Raw genomic sequence first — 26121 nt, 5'->3', positions numbered from 1 at the left:
ACCATATTTTCAGCACTTAGAAGTGATAGGCAATAGCAAAACTAGTATTATTGGGCAAATTTAATGTAATATTCTACTAAAACAGCTTATAGTTTATAATTTGATTTACTATCTTGGTAGGAAAGTACAGGGTTAGCTGGCAGCTGATCTGTGGTAGCTTTTTGTTTATTTATCTCCAGGGATGCCTGGAACCATGGTACTCCCTTTGGCCAAGATAGGAATGAAATGTACTAGCTAGTGATATATAATGTTCTATTTAAAGGTTGAAGCTCCCTTAATTCATCTGTACTGCCTTGTCTACCTTGTTTATTAAAAATATACAGTTTGATAATCTGCATCTGTTTTACCTGATTATTTAGCCTGGTTTTGGCTATGTGATCAGTGGTATATAAAAGACCCTTTGGTGAAAAGGAAATCTTTGTACACTGTTGGTAAGAATGTAAATTGATATAGCCATCATGGAAAATTAAAAATAGAACTACCATATGACTGGCATTCTCATTTGAGGTATATAGCCAAAGTGCCCTTCAATGGATGAATGGATGAGTGGAAAAGAAAATGTAAGATATATATATCTTACATTTTCATATATACATATATATATATATATATATATATATATATATATATATATATATGGCAAGTAGAATTGATTTATAGTTAATAGAATGACTTGTATGAGCAACAGTATTGCTGGCTCCCTCACCTACAGTGTGTGACAGGAGGCAATGAATAAAAGCCTTGTTTCTAGCACAGCTATATTTGGGAATAAGCAACAGGCCTCCCGCTCTTGTCCTCTGTATGTATGAGAGAATGAGCAAAGAAGTGAGCTTCCAAAAAAAAAAAAGAAGTGAGCTTCCTTACACTTACAGGTGAGAGATGGGATGGAATGAAGGGCTGAGATTAACAGACCGACATTAATCAGTGTAAATATAAAATCTTGAGTTTCAGGTAAAAAATTACACTCAGACACACACACACACGGAGATTCTATAAAGAGATCTTGGGTTTTTAGCTCACCACAACTCAAAATTAGATTTTCTTTCCGGAGGGAAAGAAGGGAAAAGATGGTTCTGGCTGCAACTAAGGATGAGGATGAGGGGAACAAATTGACTTAACTAGCTGGATAAAGTGGCATCAGGTCATGGGGGTCACGAATGCCAAACTGAGTGTTTTTCCTTCAATCCCGTGGTCAGTAGAGAAATGTTGGCGAAATATTGAGAATGCAGCGCCATGAAGGAAATGTTTCAGGGCGGTAAATGCCAGGCCGTTGGACTAGGTGAACGAATTTCTGAAAGCGGTCTCACTTTGGAAAGCTGCCTTGTTTGAAAAGCCTGCAGGGTCCAGAGGGCCTCCCTGCCCCACCCCTTCCCCCTCAGCCCTCTGCAGGCCCCGCCCCCGACAGGCCCCGCCCCCGTGCCGAGGAGTCTGGGAGCTGCCCCAACCCCAGCACCAGTTCAGCCTAACCCCACCCCGCCCGCCCTGCACGCCCCCTCTGTATCCCTGGAGACGCTCCGGCGTCTGCTCTCCCAGCCCTGGCTTTGCCAAGTCTTGAAAACAAGAAGGGAAGTCGGGGCAGCGCCGGAGCCCTGCACCTGCCGTCGGTGGACAACTCACTTTTGGGGAATGGAAAACCAGAGTTGTTCCCCAGAGCCACTCCACCGAGGTTCGTGACGCAGGGACAAGGCAGGGGCAGGGCTTCCACAGCTCCGAGGAGAGGCGGGCTGTGCCTTCCCTGCCCCCCACTGACCTTCCTGGGAAGTCTAGAGACTCCTCTCGAAGTTCCTCAGCTGAGGCCCTGGCTCCCCAGTGCACCTGAACCTGCGAGGACATTATTAGGCCTATTTAGAACTAGGCAGGAGCAGACAGGGACCTGAGATGTCCTCAGTTTGGGTGAAGATAACTCAATCTCATAAATTTGAGAGATCAAATTGTTATCCCTAATGTCGCATTTGTATTGGAATACAGGGTGGGGCAAAAATAGTTGTGAGTACCTGAAACATAAAGTTTATTCTTTATTAATTATTGTATTATTTTACATCTGAACAACTGTAAACCGACTTTTGCCCCATCCTGGAACATAACAATATAGGTATTGGCATTTCATTGATTAGTGATTAATTTATCCCAAAGTGTCATACTTTTTTTTAAAGCCTCTAACCACATAGTAAGTATTTGGTATTTGTTGTAGGATTAACTTATTTCATGATGTGGGGTGGGGAGAGAAATTGTTCCAGTAACTAATTTTAATTTTTTTCCCTTCTCTCCTTCGCTATTATTCTTTACTTCTTGATTTTCAGGCTGAAGTCTGTAAGCCTGGAAAGACCTTCAATAGAAACCTCCATTGTAAGTCGAGTGAATCATGCCTGTCTTCAAACACTTTTACTAATGTATATTTTGATTAACCATCAATAAATGTCCATTGGTAGGAAATCTATATATTTAAAAACTTATCTAACTACCTCCCATGGAGTGCTAGAAGTGTCCAAAAATTATGATGTAGGGGATAAAAATTTAGTGACTCTTCAAATTCATGTTAATTTAAAATTTTTTTTTCGGGAGCATAATTATTTGTATGTCTTCTGTAGTTTTCTTTAAACTTTCTTAGTAAGAGAGCTTGTGGTGATAATATGAAAAGTTCTCATTCTTATAAATGGTTTTGAACATAGTAAAATCCTATTTATTTTGCATTCTCTTGATGACAATTAATAAATTTTCTTGCTGAGGTTTGTTGGCTTTTTCCCTAAAGTGACTGAATTGTGGAGACAGTAGTCAGCCTCAGACATTGTCACTCCCAAGTAGACTGTGTATACAACGCTAGGCCTCCCCTCCTCCCTGTGTGTTTCCTCAGGAGGATCTCTCCTGGGAGAGTGGGCAACAGGGTTACTCTTTGAAGAATTTTACTTGGGGGCCAGAGATTTAAACTCACACTGTGGGACACATTCAGCCTGACTAGCACTCTCAAACCTTTCATCCCGTGTTTCTCCATTCTCATCTGTCCTTGCATGTGAGGGCCAAATTTAGAGACTAAATACAAGAGCCAACCAGCAGATCAAAGAACCCACCAACGATGGGTTGGCTTCAGGCAGCCTTTTGATCTTTGTTTCAGCCCCCGTGGTGCCACATGCATTGCTACCCACTTGCTGGCACTGGGAGAGCTGCCTCTGGGTCCTCCTCACAGACTGCTTCCCCCTCAGCTCCTGGGGCTAAGCTCATTTTGGTACCAGCTAGAGAAATACCTCTCCTTCTCCTCTCCCTTACTCACCCAAATCTGAACCATTGCCCTTCCTGCCTTTCCTCCCATCTTGTGTGATTTCCTCTGTGGTCTTGAGCTAGGAGGACCCTGATGAAGTGCCATGGTTAAGGAAGTGTTCCATTTTTGCTTCAGGCTCGGTTAGTTTAATTCCTCATGATTAGAGATCACCTAGGAGCTGGGGATACTGGCCATACCAGGAAAATGATACAACTCAATTTAGCAAACAGCAAAAGGCTTTCTTCACTCTGCAGGTAGAAGGTAAGCCTGAAATAACAGGCCCCAAAGCATGCTTGCATTTTTTCTCACTTATTTTCCCTCTGGCTGCTTCTATATGCTAGATTACAACTGTTTTCTAATTCAGCATAAATAAGACTGAACTTATAAAAAAGATAGTGATTACTTAAATGAGAAAATAATTTGTTACAGGATCTCTTTAAATATTTAATGCATTTCAAATATTAAGTGTGCAAAATTTCAGTACACACATTATCTATTATGGAAAAAAAATACCCTTATGTGCCCATGTATTGTGAAAAACAAAAATCCCCTTTTTCAAAAGTCATATGCAAGGTAAGATGTGGGGTTTAGAGTGGGGAGGGAGCCTGTTTAACTGCCACCCTAACTCTGGCCTGAAACTTTTCAGCATAGATTGCTTGAGGGATATTTTCCCCCAATATGCAGTTAATAGCTTTTTTCTACTTTATCATTCAGCTCTGATCACCCCCCATTCAGAGTTTGTGCCTTGAGGCTTGCCAGCAGGGCTTGCAATACTTACATTAAACTAAATTTAAGAGTAAAGGTGCTCCTGCTGCTAATGTTCTCAGATCAGAGGAGAGCAAAATGAAGGAACTGGAAGCTGAAACTTTAATGGTAGGAAACGTTGACTCAAGTTTTGAGGGGGGGAAAATCACAGTTGATCTGTGTGATAAGACCTGTTCCTCTCCGACATTTGCATTTGATTTCATTAATTGTTTATATTTCCTAGCAAAATAATCTAAACCCAGTAAAGATTAAAAAGGATAAGTTTTATATCACATACTGGTAGCCCAACTTGGAGAGAGGGTGCTGATTCATATCTTGATGGGATATATTGGCTGGATCAGAGCTTCTGGGGCTTGGTCCCATGGTTTCTAAGTAGCCTTGTCTTCCTAGTATTTAGAGAAATTGCAAGTAATGTTTTCTCATTTTAAAGCACAATTATGCATTCATCACCCCTGCACCAATGCCCTTGCTATGCAAAGTGGGGCTCTCAGAAGAGTCTTAATTCATAGAGGATGGAATGCCCAGACTGAAGCAAGAACAGTCATTGTTTTCTCCTCTCCTTTTCAAAATCCACTAGGGATAGACAGGTCAGGGTTACGAAACTGAGATTGTCCAGATTTACTCTGTAACATTAGAGGACTTTGCACATCAAGTCTCACAGTTTCTCTGAAATAGGCTCATGGAAGGTGGGTTTGGGGAGCCTCTGGTGTCCATTCAAAACTTTATGTGGGGTCCAGCCCTGTGTTGGTCATAATTTGTCACCACGTGTTCTGCAAAGGTTGCCATTTAGTAAGTTCTGATTATGCAATAACTCAACTAGTTAATGTAACACCTAATCAGAGAAATCGATTTTTTTCAAATTATGAAAGAATTAAGTCACTATATTATGAAGTTATAAAGTATAATACAATGTTTCTAATGTTTGCTATAGATCTTCTATATATTGTGTTTTTTGTGTATTGTCTGTTTTCCCCCCCACATCCACCCCAATAACGTAAATTCACAAAGTCAGAGATCTTTGTCTTTTTGTTCACTGCTGTATCTTCAACACCTTTATGAGTAGTATCTAGCCCCAAGTAGTAGCTTAATCCATTGAATATATTCAAGGTCTAGATTGATGATGATTTACCCTATATCACAAAGGTAGTAAATGCTGGAGGTAAATAACGTAAAAACCAAAAACAAGCCTTCCTGTTGCTTGATGGGGCTAAGGGTAGAGGTAAAAACTGAAGGACATAGTGGTGGTGGAAACAAGAGACTCTGGCTTTTGGGTGCCTTTCTATTTAACAGTAGAAGTGTGGGTTCTTTGGTACCTGAAAGCCCTCACAGCACATGACAATTTTATCATTCTATGTCCACTGACATTGTTTCCACACTTCCTCTTCAGAGTAAGGTTTAGATAACTTGGTTTTATAGACTCACTTTTATTATCACTCATCTTTTCCACTGCGACGCATTGCATTTCCCAAAGATGGCCCCAACAATATCTTTCACTCACATTCTTTCTTTCAATGTGACTTTGATGCTCTCTCATCAACTGGGAGGTCTGTATTCACTAGCTTTCAATCTGGACAGGCCTATTATTACAGCAGAAGTGATGCTATGTGACTCCCAAGGCCAGGCCCTAAAAGGGGATACAGCTTCTACCTAGCTTTTCTTAGGGATACTTGCCTTTGGAGCCCTAAGCTGCCAAGTAAGAAGTCTAGGTTCGCCATGCTGTGAGGAAGCTCAAGCCACATGGAAAGGCCACCTTGTACATATTCTGCCAGAGACCCCAGTTGACATCCCAGCTAATAGTTAGCATTAACTATCAGATATAGGAGTAAAGACGCATACAGATGCTTTCTGCTTCCCCTCATTGAGTTACCCCAACTTCTAAGTCTTCTCAGCAGCGGTCCCTGCCATTGTGCAGTAGTGAAAAGCCAAGCCATTATGCCTTATCCTAATTCCTGACCCACAAAAAGTGCAAAAGATAATAAAATGATTATTGTTTGAATTAATCTTTTTTAAACCACTATGTTTTGAAGTGATTTGTTACACTGTTTTCTTTGTGTGTCTCTCATGACAGCTGTCTCAATACTGAGAATTATTCTTGGCATCTGTCCTTTCTAAGGGAAAGCCTTTATTTGTGAATGATAAAGTTTTTTAGAAAATAGAAAAATATGAGCAATTTTCAATTATTGATCATAACAGGCAAGCAAAGCATGAACATTTGAAATTCGTAGCTGCCCTAAAAATCTTTACTTTTTAATTGCAATCATTTCTCTTATACCAACACTCCTGATTGACTGAATTTTCAACTCATTAATCAGATTTTCTCCTTCATGGTAGAGAGGCAGACAAGTAATAAATTGGCCACAAGGCAGCTAGTAGAGAAAAATAATGAGAGAAGTAACCTGTGGAATTCACTCACTGAGTATCTACCCCTATAATGAATAACAAAGCTAAAGCTCTGTGCACACACAGGCATTCTCAGCTCAGATGACAGACTGTGGATCTAACGATGTCTTAAAATATTCTTTGAAAGATTTATTCTTTAAAATACAATTTCTGTGTGTGTGTATGTGTGTGTGTGTGTTTATTTATAGTCTGGAATGACGACCCTACCCCCACTGCCCATGTCACGCCCCAAGCTTACAGCCTTAGCCAGAGAGAAGCTGCCATGCTCCCCCAGAACAACGCCACGGTACGTGACCCTGGTTTTCATTTCTCTTCCTACAGAATAAACTCCTTCCTGTAAGAATGCCAATAACATGTCTCAGAAAACAAGGTGTTTAAAGGCAAAAGTATATTGTTACATTTAGAATATTCAAATGTGTGGTGTTAAAAGAATTGATGGACTTCATTTAAATATTAAGAATGTATTTATTTAACAAGCTAGTGCTCATTTGATAATTTTATTTCATACTAGAGGCCCGGTGCACGGATTCATGCACCGGTTGGGTCCCTCAGCCTGGCCTGCTCCCTCTCGCAATCCAGGATCCTGCAGGGGATGTTGGAGAGCCAGTTTCGGCCTGATCCCCACAGGCCAGGCCAAGGGACCCCTCCGGTACACGAATCTGTGCACCAGGCCTCTAGTATGCATATAAGATCTTTGGTTAATCTCTTCCCGCTCTCCTCCCTCCCCCTTTCCCTCTGAGATTCATCAGTCTGTTCTATGTTTCCCTGCCTGTGCATTGAGTGTCTGCCCCCTGGTGGTCAGTGCATGTTATAGCTACCAGTTAAATGGTCACTTAGGCTTTTATATATAGAGATTCCTATTATATCATGGTTCCTATAAAGCTTTGAAAATACATTTTTTTAAAAATGTGTGTGGAGAACAAAATGCAGAAGCTTTAGGGATGAATAGTGTCTGGCTTCCAATCCACAAGGTCCTGATTGCTGATTTCTGTTTGGAGGAAGGAAGACACAGTCTTACTACTAGGGTAGATTGGCAGGCACAATTTAGCTCCTGAAATGACCGTGGGGCCTGCAAACACACCTTCTAACTGCTGCTGCCTGTGAGGGGCTGCAGAACCCCCAGAGCTGTAGCCCAGAAACTGCAGGACAGAGAACTTGATGTATTTTATCATAATTATGAATATTAACTAAGATTGCATTATTTGGTAATTGCATTTATAATTGTATTGATGTTTAATAATGCACATATTCTTTATCAATACAAATAATTTGCATATCTTGGTCTGATTATTTTCTTTACATACATGCTTTTCAATTCCTGCCAAGCATAATAATCAAATAAAGTATTATGAGACTACTTGGTTCTGAAAAACATCATACCTCATTTTTAGTATTTCTGAGAAAGACCAAAGCCCCCGGACCAAATAAATACATTTAGCTAGACTACATAAAAAACATTTTTATAATAGCAAATCAAATTTTCAAAAAATAATTTTTATAAATACATAATTCCAGGATATATATTGTTATTGTGGTATAACTGGTATATTACAGATACATATGTATATATGCTAGTATATATATTTTACTTTTGAGCAATGTGAAATATTAACACAACCTGAAAAAGATGATTCTTCTTATTGTTTTTAATTATTGAGATTACATTTCCTTTACAATATGAGTAAAAACATAGCCAATCTCACATCTCTAAAATAAGATGTATTTTTAAAGAAAACTTTCCTTGTATTTGTATTGAATGAAAACATTTTTATCATAACCATTTAAAGCAAATTTTTGTATCAACATTCTCCATTACTTCTGAATAAAAACAGATAATTATTCAGTTACATACTCCCAGCTTATAAAATATTAATAATATGCTTATATTTAAAGGTTCAAGGGAGTGTAAAGAATAAACACACTAAACATGTAATATATTTCTCAGTAAAGTGTTCTTAAAATCACGTTGAACTTTTAATAATTATTTGAGTTTTATCTATGGTTTAAAAAAACACTCAAGCAGCATTTCAGAGCAAATTTGTTCATGTTTGGAACAAATAAATGTTACACATTTGTGTCCAATAGATAGTCTTAGTTCAGGATTCTGTGCCAAAGAGAATATGACTTCTGTAGGTAGAAAGTTATACTGTGAAACAGCATGAGTAAAGTGGAAGATCTCATAAGTTTTGAGTAAAAAAATTCCATTAATTAAAAATGCAGATTATTTTAATGTGTTTGGTTTTTATTTTTTTACACACTGCGTTTAATATTCTTCCTTTTTCATTTGAGAAAATGAAAATTTAGAAATTATCAATCAATAACCTTACTGTACGGCTACTACAGAACATTTATTATATATGGTATTATGCTCTGAATATTTGTGTTCTCCTGGTGGCATTTTATGTTTGGTAGCTTTTCTACTCTATAAGGCAGTGCTTTATTATTTATTTCCATTGCATTTAGGTCTCAGTTGATCAAAGAAAAAGATGACATAGATCATTATCTGGAGGTGAAGTTCAAAGGATTGTCAAAAGAGGAGGTTGCTGCGTAAGTATAACCTCTTAAAGGCACTTTAATATAGTTTGTTTCTTTTGTCTTGATTCCTTATTGAAATTTCAGTTTTCCTGTACAGTACACCTTTTCATTGGAACTTGACATTTAAAAATTAAAGCTCATATTAAATAGTGATAAGTCATGTCTATTGATCTTACACATGTCAAAGTCTTTAATTTTATGGCTCTCAAAATTCTCATATTTACCAAGCTATTATACTGTCACATTTATAATATTTTAGTTAAATCTGTGCCATTAACTGATTATTAACCTCCATTTTAAGGTGTGTTGCCTCCATGTGGGTGAAAAAAGCTTTAAGGGAAAGATTCATATATCTTTTTTTTCCTAGTGATTAAAAAATAATCCTTACTAATGTGTTTCCACCCCAACCCAGAACCCACAAAAAAGAATTAATGAATTATAGTTTATTGGCTAATTTTTAAATAATTCTAAATTGTCTGAATTTATATTTTAAATCAACAATGTAAACTTTGCCATTTTACCAGTAGTTAGAAGCTAATTTATGTTGAGAATAAAAACAATAAAAAAAAAAATCCATGTAGGTTAGTGAGAAATAAATAGAAACCTAGAATAATAGCTAAACAGGTTTATGTTTCTTACCTATACTAGTAGACTTGGTGATTCTGTTATCAGATCTTTAGTTGTAAGCATTGAAAAATCAAATCTTATAAATGCATGTGCATCTTGTAGAATTCATTAAATGATCCAATTAAAATATTTTATTAAGAAATACTTTAAAATTATATTAGTATTGTCCAATACTATGAGTATCCAGATGAAAAAGTATTCCTAATGACATTTTTATATAGATTTTCATATAGTCTAAAATTCTAAGTTTCTTGATGTATTTTCTTTTATTAGATATTATTTTGTCAATTTGAACATGACAGAAAAAAGGAATAGCTCATTCTGTCAGTAGAAACTTTATTTTATGGAGTGACAAAATTTTACAGTAGCTGTAATCACTTCTTCCTTGGAGCTACACTGACTGCCATATGTAGTATCTGAGACCTTTTGTTAAATGCTCTTCTTATTGTTAATTTATTAACTTCCCATGGTAGCCTGTCGGGTAAAATTAAAGGCCAATATTGTCTGATTCTTTTACGTACTTCTTAAAAAAAAAAAAACTTATGAGTGACACTTGCATTCTGATTTAAATATAAGAACATCCAAACAGCTGTAAGTGGCTTAAGAATTTGGGCTGTAGTTTGGAATTAAATTTTTTCTTCAATAATTTAACAAGCTGGAAATCTATATACTTAAAATCTGCTAAGCTCTCAGTCTGTACTGAAGAAAACTTTGATCTAAGACAATGCAAAATAGACTATATTGATGCATATTCTCTTTTTTCTTTATTTTCTTTTTTAATTTCTTTATTGATTAAGTTATCACATATTTGTCCTCATCCCCCCATTCCCATCCCAAACCCCTCCCCACACATGCCCCCACCCCCCTGTTGTCCATGACCACTGGTTAGGCTCATATGCATGCATACAAGTCCTTTGGTTGATCTCTCCCCCTTACCCCCACCCTCCCCTACCTTCCCTCTGAGGTTTGACAGTCTGATCAATGCTTCCCTGTCTCCAGGTCTGTTTTTGTTCATCAGTTTATGTTGTTCATTATTTCCCCTAGATGAGTGAGATCATGTGATACTAGAAATACACTTATAAGAACCGAAAATGAGACAAGCAATAATGGTTATGCTGAGAAGCAAATGAATCAGTCTATAGTGAGTTTCTTTCTGGGCCAACAGTTCTTTTGCGTCCCAATTTCAATGTCAAACAGTTCCTTATGTGTACATGTCAGCAATGATATTTCAGTTCTGGATGGTGGACAAATGTTGGTAATGCAGGTCTGACCCTCTGTGGTTTGGTCCTGGGCAACCTGCAGCGACGCACAGCTGCTGACTGCTAGTATGGCAAGGCATCATCAGCGTCTTCCATCTCTGGACTGTTTCTCTTCTGTCTTCATGGCTGGAGCAGTCCTGTCAATTCCTCTCTGTTGCAGGAATCCACATGGTCTTGGGGTTGTTTTCTGAAAATATACAAACATATTCTCGACCAAAAGTTAATAAAGGAATCTTTTCTATAAATTTGTCTTGGGATCCTTTTTCATTTTTTGTCCAAATGATTTTTCTTTGGCTTGTTTTGACACCATGTGTGTTTTTCATGGGTGTCTTGCTGTTAGCATTACAAATGAAAGTTAATTTTCTAAAGTAAAAATTTTCTAGATGTAATTTACTTACAGGATATTTTTCCTTACATGATATTTTTCTACTATCCCCCCTTTTTTGATTTAAATATTAGGAGGCTTTTGGAAATGTTATAATGTAGTCTTGATAGCTTTTCAATTTTAATTTTTTGCACTAAAATATGACTGCTTTAGGTTCATTACATGTTACACAATTTTACCATGCGATGAACTACCAATAAAATTTTAGTTAACACTTTAGGAACAGCTTTTTGTCCAGTACCATTAATTTTTCTAGAATATTCGCTTATTTCACTTAGCCAATTTAAATTAGTCTGAGAACTTAACTACTATTTTACTGTCAAATTTAATACTCTAACAACAATCTTATTTTACCCTGTAAATATTAGTGGAAAGGATTATTTGTCTTCTTGAGTAAGCCCTGAGCATTCCTGGTGCTAGGTTGGATTTAGATATCAAAAACCCACTTCCCCACACCATGGGTACAAGACAACTCAAACAAGTCTTGTTGCAGTGAGAGGGCAGCTGCTGTTGGCCAAGTCTCTGTCTGTTATCTGGGTCCCGATTTGAGCTGGGCATGGGAAGCAAAGCATCCGTGGGGGTAGGAGACCTCCCTCAGAAGGGGTGAGGGTTCAGGCCCCTGAAAAGTTGGGGGGGTGAGAGTCTGTGCCCCACCTCTGTTGACCCCCAAGTTCTCTCCTGATGGCCCCTCTGCGACTGTGCCTGTCTTAGGTTGTGCCTTCCCTGAGGAATCTTACCCGTCTCTGGCTAACCAGCCATCCTCCGGGGCCAAGCAGGGTGATGTGAGGTTCAGTTCTGTCTCCTTGGTAGCCTATGCCCCCGTGGCCTCCATGCCCAGCACCTGCCTTGGGATCCCCTCGCCTGCTGGTGGGGCCCTGGCACTGATCACATATCTTGGGGAACCCAGATTTTGATGCGTATTCTCTTAATATATATTTTTTTTCACTAAGGAGATTACCAGATTGATTTTAAATTCATATTATGCTACAGCAAACAAGTAGCACTGGATAAGTTTCAGTCCTTAATATTGCATTTTCCTTAAAGCTTCCCAAACTTGAAAACCTTTTTAAACCAGAGCTTTTTCCCTAAGAAAGAGGATGCAAACTTTAGTAGGAAGATAGCTTGTACTTAGCTCAGTAGTATGCTTTTGGTTGATATACATTCCAGACTTTGCTCCAGACAAACTCATTAAATAGCATTGTAGAGAAAAAAAAATTGATGGATGATTTTAGTGCCAGGAGGAATTCTGCACATTCTGCTAGCCAAGGAATTGCTGCTTAAAACTTTTTATTAGCCATTCAACTCTGAAAAGATAAATTGGTCAACAAGCAATTGTTAAGTGCCTACTTTATATGTAATACTAGATTTTTCACAGTGGAAGAGACAATGATATTTTATTGTAAATATGTGGCCCTATCCTTGTCTCTTTTTGAGGAAATAAGATCTATGAGCAGAAATCAAATACGAAATGAATGAGTGCTGATTGTACTGGGAGTTGCAGCCCAGAGCTCTAGGGGAAATTAGAGAAGACCAAGGTGGTGGGATGGAACTTGCCAAAGAAGACTGACTTTGAGTTTGGCGCCTTGTCTAGTAGCATTAAAAAATTATCAAACTGGTATGTTACAGATCACCAGTGTACAAGGAAGTAATGGGAGGAAATTGATGAATCAAAATTTCAATCAGGCAAAAGCAATATCTAAGATACACTCTCAAATCCCTCTCTGTGCTATCTTAACCTTCTCTAAGGGGCTAATAAATGTTACCATTATTACTCTATATAACTGATGTACACTAGCTTTGATATCACATAACATGTATGTGCTCTTTGTCTAGTACCAAAATAACCACTCATCATCTACCTCAAAATGTACCCACCTACTTACATGTAAATTCACACTCTGTGATTCCCCCTTACTCATTGCAGTCGGTGGACAGTTCCTGTTCTTGTCTAGAGACATCTTGGGTGATGTCTCTACTTGTGCCCGAGATGCCATCCCCTCTTACTTGTTCTAAGACTTTCTCCTTCAGTTAAACATGTTTGTCTACATCATCAATTTCTCCTTTTTCATTGAATCAGTCTCATTACATTTATTTCTATTCCAGTGTTTCCCTTGATTCCTTATCCCCCTCCAGATTCATTTTCTTCTACCCTTCACAGCAGCCAGAAGCAATCCTATATAATAAAAGGGCAATATGCAAATTGACCCTAACGGCAGAATGACCAGATCGCTATGATGTGCACTGACCATCAGCGGGAAGAAGCTCAACACAGGAGCTGCCCCCTGGTGGTCAGTGCGCACCCACAGGGGGAGCTCCGCTCAGCCACAAGCCAGGCTGATGGCTGTGAGCACAGCAGCAGTGGCAGAAGCTCTCCCGCCTCCTCGGCAACGCTGAGGATGTCCTACTGCAGCCTGTAAGTGGACATCCCCTGAGGGGTCCCAAACAGTGAGAGGGCACAGGCCAAGGTGAGGGACACCCTCCCCCGACCCCAAGTGCACGAATTTTCATGCACCGGGCCTCTAGTATCTCAATATTTTCACATCCTGTTCTTGCCTCAATTGACTCCTAATAGATTTCCAACCCAGGTCTCACTAAAATCTCTCTACTTAGAAGGACCAATATCCTCCCTGTTTTTTTGGTGTTTTTTTTTTTTTTTTTTTTTTTGCACATCTAATGCTCATGTTTCTGTTCTCATGAGGCTTGATGACTTCACAGCATTTGGTAGAGTTGAGCACTCACTCCTTGAACATTCTGTGACTGTGGTTTCCAGGATGCCACAATCTCTGCCTGTGTTGCCTCAGTTTCCCTTGCTGGCTCTCTCTTTTCAAACTCACTGGTGGGAGCCCCAGGGCTGGATCTTAGGGCCTTTACTCCAACTATACTCTCTACCCAGATCCAGTCTTCTAGCTTTAAATTTTAGCAATAATTTGATGACTATCAAATTTGTAAATCCAGCCCTGACCTCTCTAAGGAGCTCCACATTTTAATATTCATCTGCCTCCTTGACATAGTTACTTGGATTTTTAATAGACATTTCAAGGCTCCTGTGGCCCCAAATTGGACTCTTGCTTTCCTCCTACTGCCCCTGACTCCCCACTACTTCTCCCACAGTCTTTCCCCCATTCAGTAAATGGCATCAAGACAGCCTTGAATTTCACCTTGCCTTTACTACCCCTCCCCCCTAGCTAACCTAGCAGAATGTCTTATCAGCTATAACTCCAAAATATATCCTGTATTCATCCACTTCTCTTTATTGGGCATAGCCACCATCTGTCTTTTTCCAAGATCACTAAAATAGTATCCTAATTGCTCTTCTCTTATCCCCTTTAACTGCTAAAATTCAGCCTCCAGGGTGACCTTTTGAAAAAAATAGATCATGACACTGTCCTGTTTAAAACCCTCCAAGAGCGCCCTGGCTGCTTTGGCTCAGTGGATAGTGTATCTGCCTATGGACTAAAGGGTCCTGGGTTTGATTCCAGTCAAGGGCACATGCCTGGGTTGCGGGCTCGATCCCCGGGGGGGCGTGCAGGAGACAGCCAGTCAATGATTCTCTCTCATCATTGATGTTTCTATCTCTCTCCCTCTCTCTTCCTCTATGAAATCAATAAAATAAAATAAAATAAAATAAAATAAAATAAAAACCCTCCAAGAACTTCCCATTAGTCTTATGATAAACTCTAAACTCTCCATCATGGCCTAAAGCTGCATACAATTTGGATTTTTTTGGCCTCTCTGAGCTTATCTCCCCATCACTCACTACTCTCAGTATGTTACTGTCAACATACCTTATCTCCCATTCCCTGACCTCACAATTTAGTAGCCTTTATTCCACCCACACTTTCTCCCAATCAAATTGGGTCTATTTCTGATGTAACCTGGTCCCCATCTTGTGTTGGCAATTTACATGTCGACTATCTCATCCCTAACAGAATGGATGCTCCACAGAAGCAGGAGTGAGTCTGTGTGTGTGTGCCACTTGGTCCCCAGGGCCTGACACATGGTCAGAACTCAGGAATTCGATGTTAAATAAATGAGTGAGTGAAAAAATAAATGTAAGAGTAACACCATGAAATAGGTATCCTGCTATGAATAGTCTTTGGTTATAACATTTTTAGATCAGTGTTATAGGTAACTGGTTTGACTGTTGAATCAAGGAAGTTGAACTCCTCAAGCGTGTTTTATGTACCCAAGTAGGAGTATAACATATAAACGAGTAACTGAGCAGGGCAAGCTAACGCAGTTGTTCCTGAATGGCCAAATACAATTGATGGGGGTTTCATTTACTTTGGAATGGATAAAACAGTTACAAAAAACAAAGGGCTTCTGGTGTTTTTGTTTGTTTGTTTATTTATCTTATCATCCACATTTACAGGAGGAATTTCAGTATACTTTATTACTTTTTAAGTGACCAGATTACTGCTGTGCCTAATTGGGTACATTTTGACACTGATAATTTGACTTTCTTAGCTAAATCTTCAAATTAATTCATTAATATTATTTAACTGATCTTTAACTAAAGAAAGTCCTGTGGTATTTCTATACTTTTTTAAAATTCTGTATTATATTACCAGAATGCATTATTGTTTTTTGTAAAGGACCGAAGGTATCACTTATTATCATATCGTAATTGCTTTGAGTAGCTAAGTGGTAAAGGTAGTATCAGTTATAGATTCAAATAAAAATCCCCAGCGGGGTCAGTTTTTACAGCTTCAGCTGTGTATGTGAGGATGCAAATAAACAAAATCATCAAGGGACAGAGAATGCCAATCTTCCCAATATTATTTTCTGCTTCAGATATTGAGTTCTATTAGTGGAAGAATAGATTTAGTTCAAAACTGTGTGCATCTCTAAGATACTGCTTTTCTTCAGAATATCTTTTTTAAAAAAATATATTTTTATTGCTCTTTTACAGAGAGGAAGGGAGAGGGATAGAGAGTTAGAAACACCAATGAGAGAGAAACATCGATCAGCTGCCTCCTGCACACCTCCTACTGGGGGCCGCAACCAAGGTACATGTCCTTGATCGGAATCGAACCTGGGACCTTTCAGTCCGCAGGCTGACGCTCTATCCACTGAGCCAAACCGGTCAGGGCTTCTTCAGAATATCTTTCAGCATCAGCAGTTGATGTTCACTGAGTGTCACTTTGTCAGTGTGGTGACAGGTAGAACTACCAGTTACCATAGTCAAAGAGGTCAGGTTATAAAGAAACAAAGAACCATTTATATTTTTATATCTTTTATAGCCTTTCTCTTCTGCCTCGTTTTTGAATTGTATTATATTCACTTAAAGTAAATTAGCCTTTTGCCATTAGGTGTTTATCTTGAATTTGTTTCAAAATTGTCTTCGGAAGGTGCTTTTACAAACTACAAATATACTTGTAATAAGCACTTTTTTAATACCTGGATTTGTACAGTGGCCAGGCATTTTATTCAGGATACACGCAGGAAACAGATCACTCCTTCTGAACTGACCTGAGCAACAGGAATGTCCTGTTCACTGCTGCTGGGTCTCCAGGACCTGTAACAGTGCCCAGCACATAGTCGGCACTCAACCAATAGTTTTCAACTAAGGCCAACCTGTGTAATCTCTTCCATTCCCACTTGGAAATTTAGCTTTTGCCAAAATAATAATAATGACTAATATTTGTTGAGCACTTACTATGTTCCAGATACCGTTCTAAGTGTCTTATATGTATTAATTTAATCGCAGAAAACTCTTTGTTTTCTAAGGAAGTTGAAGCACAGAGACACTAAGTCACACAGCTACGAAGTAGAAGAGCAGGAATTTGAACCTAGGCAATCTGGTTCTAGAGCCTGTTCTTTAACCATTCTACCCGTCTGTCTCTAAAGTATTCAGGCCTTCATTAAACAACATCCTCTCTCATCGCCCAGCTTTAGTGAATTGCCATTCCCTTGGCCTAGAATGTGTTTTCCCTTTACCATGTCATGGCTGACTGGTACTCATTCTTAAATGGCTCAACTCTATTAGGTAACCTTGCTAGCATAATACCTGCAATGAAACCTACTCTAAGACCTATAATACCCAGAATGCCTCCCATCATGGCACTTATAGCTTTGTATTGATATGGCTCCTTTGTGTCCTCTCCTAGACTATCAGCTCCAGGAGAGCTGGAGCCATGGATGCTCATGTGTGTCATTTGTGCTCCTACCTGTCCCACAGGTTTTGAGCCAGGTAGAAGGATTTCAATGGGTGGTGAGCGTTTATCCCTTCATAGCCTTGTACATGTGCCCTGTCTACAATGCCCTCCTCTTTCCCCACTCCTGTGTACTTGCTAAACTTTTTCTCCTCCAGCCTCAGCCTGCTTCTTGCTCTGTGAGGCCTCCTTTGACTCCTCCTCACCCACATGGTAGAGTTCAGGGCTCCTGCTTGAACTCTCTTTAGTAGCCACTGACAATCATGTTTGTGTGGGTTTTTTCCTTCCTGATTAATGTTTAACAAACTATAGAATGTGACCCATTAGTGGGTAGTGGTTATGACCCATCTGTTTGGAGATCATGACCAGCATTTAAAAAATGAAAGGGAGGAGCGTAAAACAGAGCTTTAGAAAGGCATGCTTTGCATGGAGTAAGGCTAATATTGGGAGGCTGCCCAGCGTAATGAAACAGAGTGCAGGTTCTACTACCAGACTCCCCAGATGCCAGCTTCACACTACTAGTACTGGTTGATTTTGGCTGAGCACTTAACCTTCCTGTGTCTCACTTTCCTCATCTGAAAAAATAGGGACAATAATAATAGGGCCTGGCTCATTCATAGTTATGAGGATTGAGTTGTTATTTATAAAGAGATGGGAACATTTTAAGTAGTATTGGTTTTGAACTTTTGCTTCATATATATGCATGAAGCAAATATATGTGTACATGTACTGAATTGCAATAGAAAAGTCTTTCGTACTGTGAATTGCCATAGAAAAGGACTCTACTCTAGACTTAGAGTCCTTTGCAAGCAGGGATTGTTTTTCATTCTCCTTTTAAGACTCGTCTGACTTACACAAAATACCACTTTATTGCTTGCTTACTTTATTTCTAGGAAGGATTGAAGAAATTTAAAGTTAACATTTTATATTACACAGCTGTCAGATTATAAATAGAAAATGAAAGGCAAATGAAGGAGAAGTAGGTAAATATGCTTCCCACTAGATTTAATATAGTTCCCCTGAGGAAACATTAAGTTTCACTCTGAACTCCTGGGCAGATTGGGCAAAAAGGGAGTGGTAATGGACTATACATTTCTCATTACCTGATGAAAGGAAACATATCAATTCTTCAAGAGAAACAAGCTTTTTCCTGATAATAAATTCCAAAAGAAAGTTAACACATGACATCATATAAGAAAAATGAAGCAACATTTTATAACTTTGCATACCTAATAAATAATAAAATGGATATTTTGCTTGTCATAATTATTATAGCTCTAAGCTAGGTTTTACTTCAAGCAAGACAGCAATGGGTAAGATATATTAAATGAATCCTGTAAGCTGGTCTGTTTTAAGTGATCCTTACAATAACCCTGTGAAGAGCTGACATTGCTGCCAGAGACCAAGGCATAGAGAGGTTAAGTAATTTGACCAGGGGGATCTAATGTTATAGATAAGCTGAAGCAATAAGGTAGGAAAAATGATTCATAGAGAGGAAAGAATGACTAAGCTAGACAGAAAATGAATCAGTCATACATCGGAGATAAGGTTTCCAGACTCCTCCGAATTCCCATTACCACTGTGGATCGGAACCTCCCTTCGGGTTTACCTCATGAGGATGCGGTCATTCTGTAATCCTGATTCAGACATCCATAAGATACCTTTAAGCTTGTCTGGAACAATCTCTTATCCTACAACTAGAGCAGCCAAAGAAATATATTACTGGACAGGGAATTGTCTTAAAAATGTAGTTTAGTGGGTTTTTTCCACTTGAAGAAATGGATGGCTAAGCATATTTCCTTCCTCTATTTGAAATGACAATGTAGAAGTACAAAAGATGGTAAAGTCTCAAAATAATGAGAAAGAAGAGAAAAAAATAAGAGCTTCTAAGATTTCCAGATATATATTTTAAGAAAGCAGTTGGAATATTACCAAGGAGAAAAAGTGACATTTCATAATGATAAAAAGATGTGGTTCATCAAAAAGACATAATCCTAAATGTTTATGTTCCTAATGACAGACTTCAAAATACATAAAACAAAAAATGATAGAAAGAAAAGGAGAAACAGATAAATCCACAATTATAATTGGAGATTCTAACACTGCTCTCTCAGTAATTGGTAGAAAAATTAGTATTATTGAAGACTTGAACAGTACCATGGATCAGCTTAATTGACATTTACAGAACATTCCACCAACATTCCACAACATCACAACACACACTATTTTCAAATGTACATGGAACATTCATCAAAGGAGATTATATTCTGAGCTATAAAATAAAATAATAATGAACAGATTTATATCCTACAAATTATTTTATTTTATAATAATTAAATTAAATTAGAAATAATAGCAGGAAGATCTCTCTGGAAATACTCCCTCCCCCCCAAAAAAAAATATTGGAAACTAGACAATATACTTGTAAATAAACTATGGATCAAAGAAAAAGAAATCACAAGGCAAATTAAAAAATATTTTGAACTGAATGAAAGAGAAAACATGGTATGGAATACAGCCAAGGTAGTGATAAAGGGAAGTTTATAACATTAAAATGCTTATATTAGAAAAATAGAAATGTCTAAAATCAGTGTCCTAAGCTTTCATTAAAAAGAAACTAGAAAAAGAAAATTATTTAAACTTAAAGTTAGCAGAGGAAAATGAATAGTGAAGTTAGAGCAGAAAACAAAAACATTAGAGAAAAATCAATGAAACTAAAAACTGGTTCTCTAAAAACATCAATAAAATTGATTAGCATTGAGTCAGACTGGTCAAAGAAAAAGGGAGGAAGACACAATAAACCCTTTTAGAAATGAAAAGACACATCAGTATAGATTATACAAATATAAGAATGCTATTTAGGAAAAAAGCATTATGCTGATAAACACTTATATAGAATGGCTAAATTTCTTGAAAGATACTGTCAAGTTGGCTTAAGTAGAAATAGATAAAACAGAAGGTTTATCTCCCTTAAAGACATTGAATTAATCATTTAAAAACCTCACAAAGAACATTCCAGGTCCATATGGCTTTGCTGGTGAATTCTACCTAACATGTGAGGAGGAAATAAGGCCAATTTGGCTCATACTCTTCAAGAAAATAGAAAAGGAAGAAACACTTCTGAACTCCTTCTACCAGACTGGAATTACCCTGATACCAATACCAGAAAGAGCCAGTTCATAAAAGGAAAACTATAGAATAATATCTCTCATGAACAGTGATGCAAAAAATCTTAAAGAAAGAATTAAAAATGAAACTAAATAAAAAATAAATAGGAAAACCTCTGCTTTAAGAAGCCTCAATCTTATGTAAACAAAAAATATTACACAATGTGTATGTTCTGCCAACGTAGTACATTAACAGGTCTTTTTCTGAACACAGAGTACATTCTGTACACTATCTGTACCTTGCTTTTTGTATTAATATATTCTGAAGGTCACTACAAAAAAAAATCTTAAAGAATAGTAATGGTTGGCCTGAGCTCCTGTCAGGGAGGCTGGTGCACCATGCAAAGTCCTTTTCATTTGGCATTGGTGCAAGGAATACCCAGCCTTGCTCTCCTGACCCGCACTCCTCAGAAGAAAGCCTACAAACAGAGGGAATGCAAGCATGCTTACCTGTGTTAAGAAACCTAGAACTTCACCATGGCTGGTGTGGCTCTGTTAGTTGAACATTGGTTCCCATGAACAGAGAGGGCACCAGTTTGATTCCTGGTCAGAGCACATGCCCTGGTTTTAGGCTTGATCCCCAGTAGGGAGCCTGCAGGAGGCAGCCGATAGATGTTTCTCACATCCATGTGTCATTCTCTTTCTCTCTCCCTAAAATATCAATAAAAACATTTTTTTTAAAATATATTTTATTGATATTTTACAGAGAGGAAGGGAGAGGGATAGAGAGCTAGAAACATCGATGAGAGAGAAACATCGATCAGCTGCCTCCTGTACACTCCCCTACTGGGGATGTGCCCGCAACCAGGGTACATGCCCTTGACTGGAATCGAACCCGGGACCCTTCAGTCCGCAGGCCGACGCTCTATCCACTGAGCCAAACCGGTTAGGGCAATAAAAACATTTTTTTAAAAAAAAATCTAGAGCTTCATTATCATAAATAAACAAATATACTCTGATATTTGAAAATATAACACAATACAAAAGAAAGAAAAGATGAACAAAAGAACACTCAGCCTGAGCTGAAACAAAGTTTCTATAGGGAAAGGAGACCTTTTAAAGATTTCCAGATTGTTTTTACAGACATTGTAGAAAATCTTATAAGATGTACCTGTTGCTATGAAATAATTTAAAGAAATGGAAATTTTTTTTATTATACAAAGATTTGTCTTTTCACATAACCAGTTATTTTGTTTTATGGGTCAACTTTTTGGTTCTTCTTTATTCATTATGGATTTACCTTTAATATTTTCTTTCCTGTACTTTATTTGACTTCATGTCGTTGTTTATTTTCTTAGGATTTCTTTCCTAGCATCCTGGGTTGAAAGCTAGCTTCTTCACTTGTCCAAGTTGTTCTTGTTTTCTAGCAAATACATTTAAATTATAAATTTCCTTTTGAGTACCATGATGACTTCCTCCCCCAGGACCTGATATTTAGTTTTTATTCTCTCAGTTCTAAATATATGAAAATTTCCATGATGGTTTCCTCTTTAGGCAATGAATAATTTAGAAATATATTTGTAAATTTTCAGGTGAATATTTTTTTATCATTTTTTTAATGAGGGGATTCAGGATTGTGAAGTGAATTTATTTTTGTGCTCAATAAATGAACCCTATATGATATCAGTTAATAAAATTTCTAGTGTGTCCAGTACATGGTCAATTTTTGTAAATATTTCTTATACTTTTGAAAAATATGTATTTTCAATTTATTTGGTAAACAATTCTATCAGAATCTAATAAGATTGAGCTGTTATTTTAGTCAAGCTCAACAGTTGTTATTCAAAACTTTCTTTTAAATCTATATTTTTTTCCTCACCCACAGATATACTTTTTATTGCTTTTTAGAGAAAGGAAAGGAGAGAGAGAGAGAGACATCTATGTGAACCCTCCACCTTTCAGTGTATGGGAAGATGCTCCAACCAACTGAGCCATTCTGGCCAGAGCCATTTAAAACTTTTTAACCTCTACTTTATTTGTAATCTTCAGGGGGTGGGGGGGAGGCATTAAAATAAATTTCTCCTTTTTCTGAAATGTTTATAAATCTTGAATCTATGTTATTAGATGTATTGTTTCCTAATTGCTATATTTCTCATAAAATTAATCTATTTCTGAATCACTGATATGTGTATGCCCCTTTAATTTTGTATGACTTCTTTTTTGTTTTATGTTAATCAAGGTATACAAGCTCTCTTTTTGTTGGCATTTTCACTATTATATGAAAATACAGAAGAAACAAATGACTTGTTCTCTGTCTCAAGGAAGTTATAATCCCTAACATATCTATGTTTACTATTTCCTAAACGTTTGAATTCAAAGCTCTTTTATTTTCTCATCTCACAAATACTTCCTTTTGTTCTTACAATGTTCTTATTCATATACATATTTGATTTTATATACCTTATGCTCTCAGTTGTAAGTAAGAATTTTCTGAATGTTTGAGATAGCTACAATAAAATTAATACAACATTCAGGAAAAGAAGATATTATTTGCAAGTATTGTCTAACCAAAGCTTCAAAAAATGATTGATTTATTTTTTTAGCTTTATTAATTTAGTTTTTACTAAATGGAAAGCAAAATGTATGTTCTGGAAGTTTGATCATGATGCACACAGGCCTGTGAGGAATCCTGGCCGGCTCTTCCCCTGTGCAGTGCAGCCCTCCTTTGTTATGGTAATTAAAGAGCAGACAATAGAAAGGTTTCTTCACAAAGCTTACAATTTGGTAGTTATGTTTTAGACATTCAAGTTTGAAGGGAAAATGTATGCTTACAGTATTTTTGATACGGGGACAATTAAAACATGGTTAGTGAAAAGATGAGTATTCCACAATAGAATCTTAAAAAGTCAAAGAAATGAGGTCACCTGCTGCCCTAAAATAGTCAGAACTTGACATTTCTCTTCAGTTAAATTTACTGCAGATTTCTTATCCAAGAAATAGAAAAGGACAGAGCTGGAATGAGCCTAAAAATTATTTGATTTAGTTTTTATTTTATTTTATCCAAAAAAGTCAAAAGAGTGTAGTTAACAGAATACCAATGGGTAGTTTGTAAAGATAAGTTTATAAAGATACTTTTTTTCTTATGACAGAAGAAACGTCATAATAAAGAACTGTAACTGCAGGTTTTGTTACTTACTCTGACACTCTGGTTCATTATGTTGCTGAATACAGCATGAATAGTATTGTGTTTTCATTTTTAATTTACATGATTTTTCCCTTTGAATTTAAACCAGTTTTGTTTTTCTTAGGTACTTGTCATGTTTATAGCCCATGTACGCTATTTTTTTTCCATTTTTTTAGTATTATAGGATTATAATATTATAAGGAAATACGTTTGAAAGGAGCAAAATTAGAATGTCTGTGATAAAACTATAGGTGTAAAGAATTGATCAGTTTACTTTTTCCAAAGAAAGCTCTTCATGCAGTTGTTTAATGTGAAAGGCTTTTCTTGAAAAGGTTAAGAAAGTTCTAATCAACTTTTGTACATTATGTAGAACTTCATTTTCTAAACTCTGCAAAAGAAAGTTTCATATTTAATGGGAAATCATGAATTATTCCATTTATTATCTACTTCCTCCTTTCAAAGACATGATCTGGATAAAAGGCGGGGTGAATAATTTCAAAAAAATACAATACATTTTTAATGGGAAGGTGCAAACTACAGATTCTCATGACTATTAGCAAGTGTAGAGGAAACAGAATTTTACTTGCAAAACTCGTCAAACTCTTGAAAAGATAAAACGTATGACATACTTTAGTAAAAAAAGAGCACAGTGAGCTGAAGTTTTCTTTTTAATGCAACTTGTTGTTTTTACCAAGTTTTAACTTTATTTTCTGCAGCCTTACATTTTTATTAGAAGTTTGATGTTTCACTCAATTTATATCGAAACTTGATAGTTCTTTTATTTATAAAGATATGTAGATGAAGAACTGAAAGAAAAATTTAAATATCATTTGAGATGAATTGTCCTACAAGATTTCAAAAAATTTGGAGAGCAATGGCAGAATTATGCTTTAAAATACAGTGATATATTGTATGGAGTTTTATATTAATTAAAAATTATAAATAGTAATTTAAACAAAAATATGGGAGTGATGAGCTAATGTAATCATGTTTACATGTGTGTGAAGTCCATTGTTCATAGTGATGTAATATGAAGCTTATATTTTGTTTTTCTCCTTTTTTTATGGTTTATTCTCATTGTATTAGGATGCAGAACATAACAGAATTGTTATTCAGATTTTTTAATAATTATAACTCAATCCAAAAACTAAGATTATTTTCAGGCTTTATTTTTTAGCTTATGTTTAATTGGTTAAGTAACAATATAACCAGTTTAATACAGTTGTTATATAACTGTTTTCCTATAGTGGAAAGTCATAGTGTAAATTTAAAAAACAACAACAATACTAGTTAATATGGTTGCCTCATTTAGCCAAAGTTGTCTGGACTCAATTGTGGTACTTCTGGCTTGAAAATACTTTCATTGAAAATTCTTTTTAAACAATGACATTCAGTTCACTTCTCCAGGGAGTTTGCAAGTAATAAGAGTATTTATAAAGATTTTATTTGTAATTAACCTCATACAGAGTTTTCTTCCAGTGCTTTTTCACTAAACTTATAAAGAAAAACTTTTTAAAAATGTGGTTAAGTTTAGTAAATATTTTTCAGTAACGAAAACATGTGGAAGCCATGGGTAAATATTTTGGTAATACTTTATATTGACTGATGAATAGTTTATTCATTTCTGATTGATTACAATCACTATACTTCAAATATTTGATTGAATGGGAATCACTTGAGTAAACCATTTTCAACAGGGTATGTACCTGAAAAAATGCCTTTATGTTAAGAGAATTATTTAAAGATATTAAAAGGATTGTAGTCTGTCTACTAAATAACCATGGCTCTCCTGTGATACCGAGGAACAATCACCAGCAAAATTTCTATTAGATTGATTAACATTTATTATCTCTCAAAAAGTTACTGCCTTTTTGCTAAATATCAGTTTAACATAATGGAATCTGTCTTTGTTTCATTCTACATGAATATTCTGTATATTCTAAAATAAATCACCCATGTTGAAGTGAATTCTTATTGTGCTATTGAGAGAATTCTTTGCTGATCAAAGTTTTTAATATTTTATTTTTTGTTGAAATACTTATATTAGTAACAGTCCAATTTACAAAATACTATGAGGTAAACTTCCTTAGTTATTATTGTTATTATTTTTATTATTAGATTTTTTTTTAAAACAAAGTAAAGGTTGATTTGGATTAAACAGTGTTTTCCAAATAACATTTTTTAGTTGGTGTATATATTTTTAAAATGTTGAAAGTCTGACTGTGCTTTCTAACTTTGATTATCAAGAGATACAAATATGTATTTTTCAAAAATATAAAGCAAAACTTGTAAATGTGACAACTTCCTCTAAAGACTCAAATTAGTAAATTTCTAATTGCTTAGAAAAATCACAAAACATTCTATTCTATAACCTCTTGTGGGGTGGATTTTATTTATTTATTTTTAAGTTATCAATAAATCCAGCTATCTAAAATAAATCTGAATCAAAAC

The 26121-nt window shown here is 36.5% G+C and overlaps 1 protein-coding gene across 1 annotated transcript in view; it reads left to right on the top strand.

Moving 5' to 3' along the window:
- Positions 1-1551: 1551 nt before the first annotated feature.
- TTC29 (tetratricopeptide repeat domain 29) overlaps positions 1552-26121 on the top strand; it is a 176728-nt gene continuing 152158 nt past the window's right edge. Inside the window, exons 1-4 of the mRNA XM_080674377.1 lie at positions 1552-1666; positions 2301-2346; positions 6607-6704; positions 8882-8965. Of these exons, the coding sequence (XP_080530503.1) occupies positions 6613-6704; positions 8882-8965 (176 nt within the window). The 5' untranslated portion in view covers positions 1552-1666; positions 2301-2346; positions 6607-6612. The remainder of the gene's footprint in view (positions 1667-2300; positions 2347-6606; positions 6705-8881; positions 8966-26121) is intronic.

This window comes from Plecotus auritus, assembly GCF_963455305.1.
Source record: "Plecotus auritus genome assembly, chromosome: 6".
Classification (NCBI taxonomy): domain Eukaryota; kingdom Metazoa; phylum Chordata; class Mammalia; order Chiroptera; family Vespertilionidae; genus Plecotus; species Plecotus auritus.
This window is presented reverse-complemented; position numbering and strand designations above follow the sequence as displayed.